Source organism: Podarcis pityusensis, assembly GCF_964106645.2.
Source record: "Podarcis pityusensis genome assembly, chromosome: 1".
NCBI lineage: Eukaryota > Metazoa > Chordata > Lepidosauria > Squamata > Lacertidae > Podarcis > Podarcis pityusensis.
This window is the reverse complement of record NC_138028.1, coordinates 74,138,594-74,155,317: the sequence shown is the minus strand read 5'-3', so window position 1 is coordinate 74,155,317 and position 16,724 is coordinate 74,138,594. Positions and strand designations below refer to the sequence as shown.

At 46.0% G+C, this 16,724-nt stretch overlaps 1 protein-coding gene and 1 long non-coding RNA gene across 2 annotated transcripts in view; both read left to right on the top strand.

The window, feature by feature from the left end:
- SLC67A1 (solute carrier family 67 member 1) overlaps positions 1–15,272 on the top strand; it is a 79,783-nt gene extending 64,511 nt beyond the window's left edge. The window contains exons 9-11 of the mRNA XM_080999342.1: positions 1,851–1,952; positions 10,646–10,766; positions 14,985–15,272. Coding sequence (XP_080855468.1) covers positions 1,851–1,952; positions 10,646–10,766; positions 14,985–15,172 — 411 coding nt within the window. The 3' untranslated portion in view covers positions 15,173–15,272. The remainder of the gene's footprint in view (positions 1–1,850; positions 1,953–10,645; positions 10,767–14,984) is intronic.
- LOC308474141 overlaps positions 1–16,724 on the top strand; it is a 129,765-nt gene that overhangs the window by 66,021 nt on the left and 47,020 nt on the right. The gene's annotated exons all lie outside the window — the stretch shown is intronic.

Here is a 16,724-nt window from a genome sequence, read left to right as displayed (position 1 = left end):
GGAAAATTTTCAGTGCATGACATGACCATTTGGTGCACTTCCCTCCTCTTCCTTGCATAGGGGCACAGCCTCAGGCAGTTTGAATTGCTCTTGGGGATAGTCCTTTCCTGCTCAGTCGTTCAGCTGTACATGAGCTCTTATTACTGATACTTCTGCACCCTCCTTTTCAGTGCAGTATCTTGTTATGACTGGTGAAGGAGAGGAATTGATTTGCTACAGCTGTGCAGCTTGTCTGTAATTATGATACAACCATGATACAATTACAGAACATCACTGAGCATTTCTTTTGCTGTTGTTCCTGTTCTTCCTTTTGTTTACCAAAGGAAGGGGGAGAAGGAAGAATGCAATGTACACATATATGCATCAAGGTAACCACAGATAGAAGCTAGAGAGAAGAGAAATACAGTGGACCCCCGGGTTACGTTACCTTCAGGTAACGTAATCTTTGGGTTGTGAACACGGAAGTGGGTTTGCCGCTCATGCGTGCGCTAAAGCGCTTTGCGGCGCTGTGCACAGAAGTGGTCCTCCGGTTACGAATTTTTCAGGATACGGCCGGGCCTCTGGAACAGATCCCATTCGTAACCGGAGGTACCATTGTACTGATAACAGTTTACCAAACAAACTGAACAAAAACAATATATAATTTGAGAATAAAAGAACAGTGAGGTTTTGTCTTTTAGGTTAAGCCTTGATAAGAACAGAGTTAAGTATCCATCTAAAACATGCAGAGAAAAGCTCCCTCAGAACTCCGCAACCAATCAGCGCACATGTTACCTCAGCGAAGATCATGCCAATCTAAATGGTTGCTTAGCAACACCATCACCACCTCCCTTGGGTAGTTGACCGACACTGGAACTAAAATAAACCCTTTCCATTACAAACTGAATGATCCCTGCTGTTACACTTTCAACAACAAAGAATTATTCAATATCAAGGCATTGACATATGTGGCTAGGCCTGCTGTGGTTTGCTACAGTTTTGCTGTAGTTTTGATGTGGTGGTGGTTGTTTTAAAAGAGCCTGGATGTTTTGTAGTAGATGAGTGCACAACCTGCAAGGATTTATTTTTCATTTCAAAACTAATGAAATTTGACAAAAATATGAATACTCATGGAATGATGCGGGCAGACAAGATGGGAGCTGCGTCTCCGACCAGTCACGAGTGAACTTACTAAAGATTTCCGGGGACCTGTGACACTCATGCAACTCAGGTCCATGTACCAACTGCAATAAAGCTCAAGTGGCCACATAAACCAGAAAGTTTCCCATGGCCCCAGCTATAAGGCTTGATTAACAAGAACTTCTCCCCTCTGAATTGGCATAGTGTCAATGTGGAACTGAGTTTATTAGAAAGTATGTCTAGGGAACTTGGGAGCCATCCCTTAGGGCAGGGTGGGGGAAATATAATTAAACCCCAAACCCTATAATTACTCATATAGTGAAATGGCACACCTAGAGGAAGAACCTCCCAGGAGATCTGTGCATTTAAGAACTATTTTCAGGATTAGGTGCACCGTCTCATTTCCTCTTTTCCTACGTTTGCAAGCTTGCGCTTCCTTCAAAGTGATCCCAGGTGGTCTCTATCCAGGCTGTGTTCAGGGCCATACACATTGATCTGCAGCGTAGAGTTGTTCCATGTGCCCCCAGACATGCACATGAACTTAAGAAGATCAAGCCTGCTGGCTCAAGCCAATGACCCAGCTAGTCCAGCGATCTGTTCTGACAGACGACACTCACAGATACAACGCTGAGTTTCTGGGTCTTGTTAGTGTACAGAAACAAACATTCACTCTGGGCTAGAAGCATCTGAGAATTTAACATTGTCTATGTCTCTGCCCTCTCTTTCCATAGGTTGTCCAGGGCCTAGTAATTGGGAGATTGACAAGTCGTTATTCAGAGTGGACTCTGCTCATGTTGTGCGTCCTTGTCTTCTGCGGAGTGGGTGTTGGTATGGTAAGGTACCAGATATGCATGCATTACCTGATTAGGCTGTGCTTTTGAATACTCTACACTTGATGCTATGCAAGTGAACATATGAAAAGTGTTGTGTTTGGCATAATCTGGGAGTTTTGTCTGTTGTGTTATATTAGTGGTGGTCCAGTCACACATTTTTCAATTTTCTCCCATGTGTGTTTGTGTTGTGACCAAAAGCTCTACCAGGCTTCCAGATCAACAGTCTGCTTCGTATCATGGTCCAACTAGGACAAACAAGGGAGGAATGATTTAAGCCATTACTTCCTCCTGGAATTTTTAAAATGTTTGCAAGTTAAAGGATGCTTTGCTTGGAATGGAGTTTCCCAAATCTTTCCAGAATGTCCTGGGTTGAGAGAAAATATAAAAGCCAACATTTTTTTTAAAAAAAGTGTAATCAAACCTCTGCTGTTTGCGTTACATTGGCCAGAAGGACAAAAAATACATCTAACCACACTATTTTAATTCAATGTGGTTGATCCTCCAAACCATCATTTGGAAGATGGGAATGTACTGCAGACTCAAGAGTTCCCCTTTGAGATTCCCCCTTCATTTCCAGGTGCGATAGTGGCAGAAAATTATGGTTACCCTCAGTGCCGGATTTACGTATAAGCTAAACAAGCTATAGCTTAGGGCCCCACTCTCTTGGGGGCCCCCAAAAAATGTAAAGGAAAAAAAAAACCTGGATGTACATTTCCAAAATATAAGATAAGAAACAAATAAAATAAAACCTACATACAGATAGAGCTTAATAATTATTTCACTATTAATATACTTCTTATTAATTGTCTTTCACTATTAATATACTTCTCCTTAACTGTATTTCAGTTCAACAATTACTTTGATAAAATACATATTTTGTTATGTGCAAATGGCTTTAGATACCTATTAGGTCCATAAATTACCATATAGCATATATTCAACACGAAAAACAGCGACAATTTGTTGTTGACAAAGGACAGCTGGACATATAAAGGGCCCCATTAGTTTCAGTAGCTTTGGGCCTCATCAAACCTAAATCCGGCCCTGGTTACCCTGGCAACTATGGTTGCAAACTCTGCTTCAAATCATGGTTTGAATATTACCACTAACCATGTGTTTGAAAACTCATGAGGCCACCACCTGGCTCTGGTCAGTGACTGGAAACAGGAACATGCTTTCTTTGGTTCCATGACTGCAGGTAGGCAGTAGATGTTAACCCTTACTTACCCGATTTGGCTATTGCAGCAATCTATTTGGATGCTGCACAACTTGGAAACAGAGTTGAGCTGCAAAAGAGGATGGGGCTCCTGCGCTTTTAACAGTTGCCATGCAAGTGATACCTGCTGAAATGCCACCTTCTACGCAACTTTTAAAGGGGCAGGACCTCTCTCTTCTTTTTCAACTGGTCATGCTAATCACAGCATGTTACCTCTATGGTGGAGCGCCCAAACCGAGCCCAAACCGGTTTCTGCCAGCAGCACCTAGGATCTCTGCTACCAACTTGGTTCAGAGATTACAATCATTTTTTCCACAAGGCTCTCCTCACTGCCACAGAGGCCTTAAAGGGCCCAGAAATGCCTTCCCGTGACAACTATTGATAGGAAACTACAGCTGCAGCGCTGTTTGCAAGGGAAAAAAGCTTTATAATCAAGGACCTGCCAAGAAAATGTCCCATCTCTGGGGGCGGTTTATGTGCTGGGTTTCTTCATGAGGAAAAAGCGATCTTGACGCAACTTGGCCAGAGCTTCAGGAATATCCCTGTCTGAACTAAGTGTGCAGTTTATATATCTGCTGACATAAAAACAATTTTATGAGCTCTGCAGCTCTTTTAGGAGGAGGACATTTAAGAAAGATCTCCAGTTACAACCCCCACCCAAACTAATCACTTCCTTTCAGTGGCCTCCAAAATATGTAGAGCTGAAATTAACAGAGAGGCCAGCTGCACTGAAAAGAATCCCAGCAAAGGTTTAGGGTAGCAGATGAAGGAAACAATAATGGGAAATAGAGAGCAGTAATGAACAGGGTGCTCCAAATCAGCCAGAGTTCAGCCTCATTGCCTTCCAAACCACCCCAGATCCAATGGCTTCCTTAGGAAGAAACTATGGTTTGGGGAAGGACTCATTATAGCTCAGTCACATAGTTCATGCAGAACGTCTGAGGTTCAACCCTGGCATCTCCAGGAAAAATAATGAGTTGCAGGAAAGACTTCTGACTGAGACCCCGGAGAGACCCTGCCAGTCAGAGTAGACAGTGCTGGCCTAGATGGACAAATATCTGACCAAATATATGAACAGCCCAATGAAAATTTTTAATTTCACCATCAGTAATTGCTTTTTCCTTATTAATACTTTTTATTAAGCCATCCAAAATATTTCAGCAATAGTAAATAAAGCAGCGATAAAAACCAATAAAAAGAGCTAAAGAATCATTTAAAAGATTTGAGTTTTAATCTTGCACCTAAATATCATTAATGAATATCCCCCTCAGATCTCTTTAGGGAGTCAGTATAAGTTTTGATATGAAATCCAAACCTCAAGTGTCATCCTTAAACTTCATGGGCTGCTTATCTCTTTAAAATATTTGTAGTCAGAATCAATTTCTCCTGAGCAACATTTTCGCTGCCGTGTCAAGATGTTCAAGGAGTGGGGGGGGGAGCCACCATGCGCTGTTCAGATATGATACACTACGCATGCCTTTTATCCTCAGGTGTCACACAGCAATCTTGTTTGAAGCAGTTTGGGACTTGTTGCAATTTCCCCCCATCTCAAGATCTCAAGGTGCTGTGAGGGCAATTGCAATGAAGAAGGCAGCAAGCAGTTTTGTTTTGCTTACAAAAGAATTCCCATTGATTTACAAAGTCTTCTGCCAACAGGCAAATGGTAGATGCAGCGACAGATCAGGTCAGGTGGGCAGGCAAAGCTTGAACACTGAGCTTTGAGAGCCACCATTTGAGGGTCCTGCCCAGCCTTTGGCACCACATCTTTTACCTGTGCCCTTTTCTCAGTTTATGATGGCTATGGTTCTGAATTGTTGTGGCCACCCATTCATGGTCAATACCTTGTCAAAATATCAGCAGGAAGTGACAGCAGTATTTGGGGGCTCCTCCCCCTCTCCCCCACTGGATATTAAAAAGTGAAAAGGCAGGTGGTGTGTTACTGTGATAGGGTGTCTAACAGTAAAAACTCCTACTAATCCACCTACACTTTGAAAGGAGATATAGATTTAAAGGGTTGTTCCCAAAGCTACTTGAAAAGCTGGGTGTGGGCAAACACATCTATATCTTTCCAGACTCCCTTCGAGATCGAAAGTTGACTACCAAACAAAGAATGTAAGAAGCCGCCTTATTATTACTTATTGATTTGATTTATCAAATTTATATCCTGCCCTTCCTCCCCAAGGACCCCAGAGCAGCACACAAATGCACAATCTAAAAGAAAAGATTCTAAAAACAATTACAGTTTAAAAAAAAAATTCTAAAAGCAGTTCCACCCGATTATCTTGGGGTTGCCAGAGACGGTATTCTTCAGCCACCAAGTGCCTGGATAAACAGGAATGTTTTCAAAAGCCTCCTGAAACTTAATAACAATGGAGACAGGCACACTTCACTAGGGAGGCCATTCTACAACCAGGGTGCCACCTCTGAAAAGGCCCTGCTGGGTAGTCCCTAGCAAACACACCACCAATAAGGTAGGTCAATTGGCTACCACACCATACATTTAAAGCACATGTACAGGATACCCACACCTGAAAGAATCCTGGGAACTGTAGTTTACTCTTCACAAGAATTATAATTCCCAGCATCTTATTTCCCAGGATTCTTTAGGGGAGTATGGTTGGGCAATTTGTCCTTCTAGCCCAGTGATGGATCTCCTGATTGCTCCCTATTGTCTTAGGAATAAGAGGTCTATCCAATCAGCTTCAACCCAGTACTAATAACCAGGGGTTGAACCTGAGACCTTTGGAAGGCAAAGTATACAGACTGATGGTCCCTGCAGTTCTGGAGGTGGGTTATGAGTGCATTCCCAAATTCAGAGACTCTGCCTAAGCATGTCTTCAGTGCTTTTGTTTTGGTGATAAAGATCTGGAAGGATCTTTGAGCAGCTGCACGATAAGAAAATAATTACATTCACTTCTTAGGCACACTGATTTGCATTTATACTTGGGAGACATTCCGGCTGACAAACGTTCAATAGATTCATTAGCAAGTGAGCAGGCCAGACAGGTCCCCCCCCCCCCACACCAGTTCTGCACTCTGTAATGTGCTGCTGCTCGTTTGTTTTGACAAGCACGGTTTGGCTTTAATTATCTGTGCTAATACATTGCTGGTAAATATTGTGCAGGCAGTCTTGGGTTAGTAATGAGCACTTGAATGAGACCACATTACAGCTCTCTCTGCTGTTTAAATTGCCCCTGTGAAGGCTGAGCTAGATGTAACACATGGCTGGCATATTTCTTCCCCACAACATTGTTTAAAAACCAATTGAAGCCTTGGGAACCCACTTTTGGAGGGTGGTTGTTTTTTGTGCTTTTGCATTGGGGGAAACTGCACTGCAGCTGCACATCCCATCATGGAAGAATCTTAAAAACAGGCATAGCTCTTGAGGTGGTTCACTGGATGAAACATTTAGCAGCCGCTAAGTGGTGATTGATTTATTGGCGTGACCCCGCTAATTGATTTACGGTCCACAATTAGCTCTTTATGCCCGGCGCGCTTCCTCCGAGCTGCGCCACTCAGCTCCGTCTCCAGTAGCTCTCCAGTCACGCCTCAGCAGAGTTGAACACAGCAGCGAAAAACTGTCACGTAGCTTCACTTAGCTTCAGACAAACACACAGAGCCCGGTTTGTCTATTTACAGTTCTTTATTCCGACATTCCCCAGGAATCTCCTGGGCTCACCGCAGCCATGACAGACCTGCGACCTCTTCCCTCAGAGACCAGAGGGGAAGAGAAATGAAACTCCTCCCAGCTCCTCCCAGCTTCGAAAGCTGACGTCAGAATGTTGAGGCATCATGGGAACTTCTTAACCAGTTAAGTTCCAAACCCAACACCCCCTCTTGCCGAACCATTCTGACAAGACCTTTTTTTTTGAGTTCAACACCTTTCCCTTTGCCTTGTGCCCCTTCCCGGCATCTTTCCCAGGCACCTGTTGAACCCCTTCAACATTCCCAGAATCACACTGTGCGACACTTTTCCACGCACTTGTGACCTGATACCCTACTGACCCATTTGGGCCAGCAGTTGCGTCTTCTCCGTCAGATCCTTCCCCCTCTGACTTGACACCCTGTTTGTGAGCTTTCTCCATTACGCTAACCGGAGATGAAGCCTCACACCTGGACACTCCTTTCACAACCTTTGGAGATGCCCAGACCTGCTCTGAACCCTGATCTTGGACCTGGTCCCCATCACCGGGATCAGCTTCTGGCTCCCTTTCCTCCTCAGAATCAGACAGACATTCTGAGAGAAAATCAGGACCAACCCTGAGTCTTGAACACCCATCCTGTTCACAGAACTCAGCCTGCTTACTGACCAGCAGCTTGGTTTGATCACCCTCTGGGTATGCAAACTTCCACCCATTGGTTGCAGGATCATATCCACAGAAGATCATTTCCTGAACCTTTGGACCACCTGCCTCAAAGAGCTCAAAGGGCTCTTTGGCTACCCTCCCAAACCCGGGAAAACCATGTACCTGTGCACCCTTGCATGCCCTGCACCCTAGGGACCTCCCACATTTCCGGAGTTTGTACCCTTTTGTGCACCTGTGCAACTTTTGCACATGACTGGGAACCTTAGCACACTGCGCCTGTGCTTTTCCAGCATTCCCACCACCCTCCAGAGGTGACTCCAGAACAAAGAGATTGTTCTGCCCCCTTTTCACGTTGGCCACTTGTTTCCCCCCTCTGAAAATGGAACAGGTGTCATTTTCAAAGCAAATTTTGTATCCCTGCTTCATTAGAGCTGATACAGATAACAAACAACAATTCAGACCCGGCACAACGTAGACCTCTAGCTCCTCCTGTAAAGGAGAAAAAGACATGTTAGCCACAGCAGAAACCGACTTTCTCATTCCGTCTGCTAACATCACAGTTATGTCCTGTTGTAACAGCCCTGCAGTTCCGCATTTTGCCAGCAGGCTCGCTTAGCAGGTGCTGACCAACAGCAGTATTCAAAACCCAGCGTGTCACCGTGTCCTGGCTGGAGTTGTTCTTCACAGTTGCCATAGAAGCAGTGATAAGAAAACAACCCTCCCCAGCGTCTGAACCACGTCTTTCCCTTGCGTTCCCACGCTGGCCTCCTCTCCGAGACTGGTTCCCATGAGAACTCAGCTGGTTGACCTTGGGACCTTCCTGCCCAGCTGTCTCCGCTCTCCATGGGCAGCAACGACGAACTCCAGTGGAAAAACACTGCCCGGGGCTCCTCCCAGCCGGCCTCCTTCTCCTTCTTCCGGAAAAGCACTCCTTGCCAGCTCCGCCCCCTCTGGCCTGGCTCCCACTGCGGCTTTCTGGGAACCTGCTTTGTTGACATTCCACTCCAGCACGCACAGTGGACAAGCCTTTACACTTGTCTTTGGAATCCTTCGCCCCCCCGATCTGCTCACCAGCGCTCCTTGAGGCTAAAGCATCAGGAACAGGGGCTGCAGCCATCTCTAGGCTTTTCTCAATACTTCTTCAGGGCTCTGGCCCCCTGCTGAAGCTTCACAGCACACGCAGCACATCCCCAGACAGCCCTTGCTCAACTTCTTAGAGTGAGCATTTCAAACGCAATGTCCTCCAAGACCTGGCTGCCTGCCATTGTCTTCCGTTCTCCCAAGGGGCCCCAAGCTGTACTCACAGATCACAAGCTCCTCCGGCACCCATCCGTGGAGAAACGATTTTCCAGCTGCTCTCTTAGCTCCGCAGCTACTCCTTTGCCTCCTAGCAACAGGCAAAAATCTCCGCTGCGTCCTGCCGGCTTTCTCTGCCTTAGACCGCAGACTTCAAACGCATTCCGGCACTTCAAAGCGTTCCTGTGACAGTTTTACGATCGGTGATTAAGGGTCCATAACCTGTGGAATTGATTTATTGGCGTGACCCCGCTAATTGATTTACGGTCCACAATTAGCTCTTTATGCCCGGCGCGCTTCCTCCGAGCTGCGCCACTCAGCTCCGTCTCCAGTAGCTCTCCAGTCACGCCTCAGCAGAGTTGAACACAGCAGCGAAAAACTGTCACGTAGCTTCACTTAGCTTCAGACAAACACACAGAGCCCGGTTTGTCTATTTACAGTTCTTTATTCCGACATTCCCCAGGAATCTCCTGGGCTCACCGCAGCCATGACAGACCTGCGACCTCTTCCCTCAGAGACCAGAGGGGAAGAGAAATGAAACTCCTCCCAGCTCCTCCCAGCTTCGAAAGCTGACGTCAGAATGTTGAGGCATCATGGGAACTTCTTAACCAGTTAAGTTCCAAACCCAACAATTGAGAAGGGAGAGAACTTCATGCCAGTATCTTTAAGCACTGGGAGGTGATGGAGGAGCTGGCAGGTGGGTGTTGCAGGATCCCATTGCTTTGCAAAGATACCACTGCTGAGTAGATGGTCATTCCTGCTAACATCTGCAGCCTGCACCCATGAGAGAGACTACCCAGTGTGAAGCCAGCCACTTGCTCTGTGCTCACACATGCACACTACTTTCCCACTGCCCTCCAATACTTAAAGATACGGACGGAAGTTCCTCTCTCCTTTAAAATTGCATTACAGTGTCTGCCGAAGGTTTCTCTGTAGGAAATCACCGTATGACCCACCACAGCTTAAGATGGGAGATAAAAGAAGTTATTTGCTGGCTCATTAAGTGAACTTGTGACAAATACTTTTTTTAAAGTCAGGTGGCCTCTCTCCTTTCTGAAATCCAAATGCCTTCAGATGTTTGGTTGTGACACTGGAACTAATAAGAACACATTAAAAAGGTAAAGGGACCCCTGACCATTAGGTCCAATCACAACCGGCTCTGGGGTTGCGGCGCTCATCTCGCTTTATTGGCCGAGGGAGCCAGCGTACAGCTTCCGGGTCATGTGGCCAGCATGACTAAGCCGCTTCTGGCGAACCAGAGCAGTGCACGGAAACGCCGTTTACCTTCCCGCTGGAGCGGTACCTATTTATCTACTTGAACTTTGACATGCTTTCGAACTGCTAGGTGGGCAGGAGCAGGGACTGAGCAACAGGAGCTCACCCCGTCGCGGGGATTTGAACCACCGACCTTCTGATCGGCAAGTCCTAGGCTCTGTGGTTTAACCCACAGCGCCACTCGCGTCCCTATCAGAACACATAGGTTCCTTTTATTAACACCTAACAATAAGCTACCTTACCAAAAAATGGCTACTAAACTACACAGAATCAAGTCAGTAGCTGCCTGTTTCAGATCTAAGGAAACTAGTGGCTGTCTTTTATTTAATAAGGTTCCATGTTTTGATCAATTGACTTTCAGCTCTTTAAAAAACAAATAACAAAAACCTGTCACTTTTTGTCAGCCAAACATGACTTGTGTAGAGCAGAGCTGCTCCTCTGTATTGGCAAGTTTTGGCTCTGTGGGCCACACTCATGTCTTGCAATGTTTTTTCTTTATCCAATTATTCTTGGATACTCACACACACACACCCTGCTACCTTTGTTGTATTCTAAAGCTGGCATTCTAACAGGCTTTCCTGCTTTGTCTCATCTCCCAGGCCCTGATGACCAACATTTTCCATTATTGCCTCATTGTGCCCCCCATGATATTCTCCTTCGGTACTATAGCCGTCATTTCGGACATCATCCTGACCAAGTCCGTCCCTGCATCTGACACTGGTAAGACCAGCTCCTCCGCCGGATGGATTTCCTTCTCCCTCTTTCTTGATGAAACCAGCTGGATGCAGCGCTTGATTCCGGTTCACTTCTCTGAAAATGCTATGCACTGCCAAATGTGTGTCTTGTGCTCTGCCAGAGAGCCCAGCAGGAAGAATGCCCAGTTCCAAAGTCTCTGCACATCTCACATGCATTTTTTTTAAAACAAAGGGCAGCCTTCAGTGGGATTTGCTTATTTGCCAAGCTGGTAAAGACTAGTTAGGATCAGTAGGGCTGGAAGCTGCAAGGGTGCCTGCAAGGAAGCCAGTGACCCATATTGACTTAATGAGCCGGTTGCAGAAGAAAGAGACAGAATCTTGCAGGGCTTCCTGGGATTAATGTCCTTGGGAAAGACCTGTGCAGTGTCCCTCTGCTTGGAGGTAGGACCTAGGTGTCATGTGGCCTCCTATAGCACCAGCGCCTTGGGACCACCTCTTGGCTTGCAGCCTAGCAGCACTCATGCATAGGTGCAATGTTTGTGAACTGGTGCCTCCACAACGGGGCTATGTGCGTGTCCACCACTGCAGTATGCCTGATTCCAGCAATCCCACCTATAGAGGCATCCATGCTCATGCACTGTCACTCTGCAAAAATGGAGCCTGGCTGTGGCACCCATGCACTCTCAAGGCGATTGCTTGAGGGCCACCACAAGTGATGAATGGGAGTCCTCGTAATTCTTCACCCTTCTGAAGAATTCCCTGATGGCGATATGCAAGCTGTACCCTGGTGCTTCACAGTGTCTCCTCGGAACAATCACTTTACCTAAGCAGAAGACAAGCCATAGTGTTGTTGTTTTTCCAGAGAGTTGAAGGTGGTTTGAAAATGGGGCCTGCCAATCACCTAACTTTCAGCTCTGGGGAAAAAAAGGTTTTCCAGGTTTTTATACAGACTTCTGGGATAGCTCAGTTGGTAAAGCATGAGACTCTTAATCTCAGGGTTGTGCGTTCGAGCCCCACATTGAACAAAAGATTCCTGCATTGCAGGCAGTTGGGCCAGATGACTCTCATGGTTGCTTCCAACTCTACAATGCTATGATTCTATGAAAATCCTGTCAGATCTGTTTGATCCTGGATTATAGCAGGATCAAAGGAATATGTATGTTCAATGGCAAGCAAAGGCCCTCTCAAGTCACTTACAGCCTGTGTTCAGACTCGGATTGGGAAGAGCCAAGTTCAAATTCCCACTTAGTCATAAAGTTCGCTGGATGGTGTTGGGCCAATCATTTCCCTCAGCCCATCCTAACCTCACAGGATTGTAGTAAGGATACAACGGCATTTTATTCCATGTGGAATGTTGGTGCCAATGTGGAATGTCTCCAGCCTTATACCACATGCACTCTGCATATGCCAGGATATTCCCATGATTATTCTGAAAACACTTCCTGTGAATCATGTTTAGTTTATTATTTCTTTGTTTACTATTGCATTTATAGCCCACCTATAAATGGGCAGTGTGGCATGTGGGGTTCTGCCCCCCTCACCACCTTATCCTCACAGCAGTCCTGTTGGGCTGAGATGCAGTGACTGGCCCAAGGTTGCCCAGCGAGCCTCGTGGCTGAGTCGGGATTTGAACCCGCCACACCAGCTCTTTGTGTCCTTAAAACATGACTAAAGTGCCGTTTGTGGTTGCTAGATCAGCATGAGCTGTGGATATCGTCAACCCTGGAAGCAGTCCTGCGCTTTTGAAATGAAGAAGCTGAGAGGGAAGGTTTAAAGGCAGCAGCTGGCACGGGTTCAGGCATCTTCTCAAAAGAGCTGTTATAAGGGAAATGGAGCCTGCTCTGCTTGCTTCCTGAGCCCAGAGGGGTAGCCTCAGTCACATATGAATGCTCCCTCAGTGGCCTAATCCCAAACCTAATTTGCATAGATTATTAGGTCACAGTTCAGAAGAATTTGCCAGTGTCTGCTTGGGAGCAGCAAAATACTGGTAATATAGCTTAGGAGCAAAATGCATGGGGAACAGTGTACTGGGACCCAGAGAATATGAGAGAGAGAGAAGGGGGTGGGGGTGGGGGAGGGAGCTGCATATAAGGGGTGGTGGTTTTGTATTTCCATTCAAGTAGATGTGTGTACTAGAATAATAGTAGCACGTAGTAGATCAGGGCTGGGTTACCGGCAGAGACATGTCTAGAATCTGTGCTATATTTAACAAGGGATGTTTTGGGTCTGTACTGAAGCGTGTAGCAATCATGTGCTTAAGACTACAGCTTGCATATCCCAGTCAGAAAACCATATACTTTCAGCTTTGGGAAATAAGTTGTGAGTGCTGTGAGGTGCGGAGGGGCCGGGCTTCAAAGTGGGACATTAGGGACAGCATGTATCACTGGAGAAAATTTCGCAAAGTCTTTCGACTGCTCTTATTAAAGCCATCTCTGGCAATTAATGCAGTGTGGGTGACTCCCAAAGCAGCACAGCTATTAAAAGTGCTTCAACACCCATTTCTGGCTGTGGGTGGAACTGCACGTTACCTGACCCACCCATCGATTCATTTAAAGACACCTCCCTCCTTTACAATCATACATTTCCAGTTGAAATGTTTTCATTTGTGGCTTTTAAATAATTTTTTATTTTTTAAAATAAACCTCAAATCTTTTTGACAGTTTCTTCACCAGTTGCAATTATTTCATTCATGGCTTTTCTTGTCAAACAAACTGAGGTTTTCCGGTGAGGAGAATTGCTAGACACCTTAAGGAACATAAATCAAGGTCCTTTTTCAGGAGGAGCATGCATGCCTTGGGTGGCCAGTGTGGGGAAAAAGGTAGAATTTCTGCACCTTTGGTTGCCATGCAAACTGCACCTGCTGAAATCCCCTCTTCTACACAACCAGTCAAGGTGCAACAGCCTTGCCCTTTTTCATCACCTGGCCACCCTCTGCCAATCACCACGCAGTGTGCTCCAGTCAGGTGAAGCTCAATGCTTGCTCGAACGGCCTCTTCTCCAGCCATCCACTCGTCAGATTCTGTCGGCGTGTCAGCCATCTATGGAGTCAACTCTTCTCGGGTTGCTGTTTCTCCTGCCCTACCCTTTCTGCTCTCTGCTGCAGTGCCAGCTGCCTCCATCAGTCTACAGTCTTCTGGGTTTCTCTTTGGGCCAGATGCCACTCTGCCCTTCCCTTCAGCATCCAGAACAAGCTGTTTGGGTGTTAGGGAATAGGTCGGCAAAGTTCCAAGCTAAGGTCACTTGTTAGCACCCATGGTAGGGTGACCAGGTCCAAAAAGAGGGCAGGGCTCCTTTAGTAGCTGTGTAGAAAAGGGAATTTCAGCCGGTGTAGCTCATCATGCAGTTCTGTGCAACAGAATTAAACATAGGCTTACATTTCCTTTTGATACTGGTGACCTGCTTTCGCGCATCATGCTAAACCAAACTGTGGCTTAGTGCGATCTCCTGAGAGGGTGATAGTGGCTACTTTGCTCCTCATTTTACTGCTGCACCGTGCTGACCTAAGCATTGGTTTGACTTAGTGCCTTGTCCCAATTTGGTGGTGTTGCACTCTCCAGATGAACCGCAAGCTGTAAACCAAGAACAGACTTTGGTTGCAGCTCATGGTTAGCCCGGGGAGAACTAAACCACAAGCCACAGTTCAGATGACATGTTTAACCAAACCATGGCTTAGCTCAGCAGAGTCTGCCAATGAAACCTGCAGGGAGGAGCAAAATGGTCACAATCTCCTTGGGAACTGGCACACTCACACATATATGCTAAGCCATGGTCAAAGGCACTGACTTGCCCCCCACATTGAAGGGGTGCGGCTTCACATGACATATGTATGACATCATATGCATGACATCAGCGGGCAGTAGGGGATGGGGGCCTCCTCAATATTGAGGGGGCTAAAGCCCCTTCTGCCCCCTATAGTTGGCGCCCCTGGCTTAGTGTGACATGCAACCTAGACCAGTGGGATTTACTAGTGCTTCATCACACCCATCCCTAGTAATGCTGGTGAGGTACCAAGTTCCATGTTTGGAAACGGACTTCTCTTCATTCCTTATTTCAGTTGCAGAGTTGTGTGAATTGTGTGAAATCAGATTTATGGTCTGCCACATTACTGTGTTTAGGACTGGCATATGAAATCCCTGACTGCAGAAATGCTAAAGACACATTGGTCTAATACACTGGTGTTGGAGTAGATACTGACATTAATTTTGATCTGCAGAATTAATTTTCTTTACGTTTTCTTCCTTAGGTGCCATGCTGGGAATTAGTTCATCAGTTCAACCACTGACAAGGACAATAGGCCCAACAATAGGAGGATTTTTATACAGACGATTTGGGGTCTCATCCTTTGGTTATTTACAGCTGCTGGTTAATATACCTCTGTTTTTCTACATCTTGAGGAAGAGGATCCCTCACAATGAAGGGAAAGTACAGTAATTAAGTCTTCAGATAGTGTGCTGATGAGAAGATGTGCTATAACTCTATTTTAGGACTTTTAATTGCCCTATCTGACAGGAAATAAACTAATTTAAACCAGTTCCCTTAATGCACTGCAATGTACTGTAGATATGGTTGGGTAACTGTTGATGTTGGAACTGTTATCAAAGCCTAAAAGCTCTGTCAAAGCATTCCGCACCTTTGATTGCAATCACACTGGGGATCTCTGAAGGCTCTGCAGAGGGAATGTTCTTTCTTTAGATAGCAACATGTATTTCTGCCAGAGCCTCAACAGAATTTCTATTGTAAAAAAGAGGCCTAGTTGGGAATACACGGTGGGGAAAATAGAAAAAAGAAAGCCAACAATTTCAAGTTACACGTGTCGTGTCAATTTTGTCTCTAAGAATGGGATCCATGAAGCCCGTTGTCCACATCTCATCCCAGCCAGAAGCTCACTGCCAAATCCTAGAATTGTAGAGTTGGAAGGGACCCCCAAGAATCACCAGGTCCAGCCCCCTGTAATGAAGGAATCTCAACATCCAATTTGAAATTAAACCAAACCTTACTTAGCTTTGCAACTGTGCTAGCAGTTTTATTGTTGCACCCCTGTAGCTAAATAAGCCAGCCACTCTCGGACTAATCCCCACCCATTGTAATATGAAGAGAATACTGAGCTACTTTATGAGATTGTCTTTAAGGATTAAAAAATTGTGCATTCATGGCACTTTGAACACTCACATGATCTATATAAATGCTAGGTTCTATTAGTTGCCTTGATTCTGCCCTGTGGCATTGTCACTCCTTACCAGAGTGCGTGGCTGTATCATTTGGAACAAGTAGACAGGAGGAGCGTCAGAGATGGAAGTCTACTTCCGGGCAGAGACCTATTCCAGTTGGCAGTCACCCCTTTCTGAGCCTACAGATCTGACAAACAGACAGCAATACTTGAAAAGCTGTATCCTCTCAAACAGAGCATGACTTCCCTCAAGTCAGCAGAGGTGTCATGCAGCTGACTCAGTTAACTTCACACTTACCAAGCTGGCAAGCTACACAGCTGTAAAGTGGTTAAACTGCTCTGCATAGCCGAAAGTGCTTTCAAAGCCATGTGCAGGCGTTGGGCTTGTAGTCCAAAACATCAGGAGGGCACCGGGTTGGGGAAGGCAGGTTTCAAACTTCTGATAAGTAAGTGTTCAGAGATCTTTGCACACCGTAACTTCAGTAATCCTTTTAGCATGAGACTAAGGCAGTGTCAGTGTAGTTTCGTGGTGAGCTGAAACAGTGGGCCGTGTTCCACGAGGTACAAAAAGTGGCATTTTGCATGGCTAAATAAACATGTAGTGCTCCTTCAACACCTGCTCCCCACAGCCCTGATCTGTCGCTGTTCTGATGTCTTAAGTTTCAAATTCTTCCTCCCAGCAACAGTGCTGGTGTCATGCAGGAGACTGGTCTGAAACACATTGCAGCAGCACATTGGGCAGCTATGAGCAGCAGCGGGGGTGGGGAGGGGAGTCACCTTTTAGGGAGGTATCGGGGCCCCACTGAAAAGGCTTGG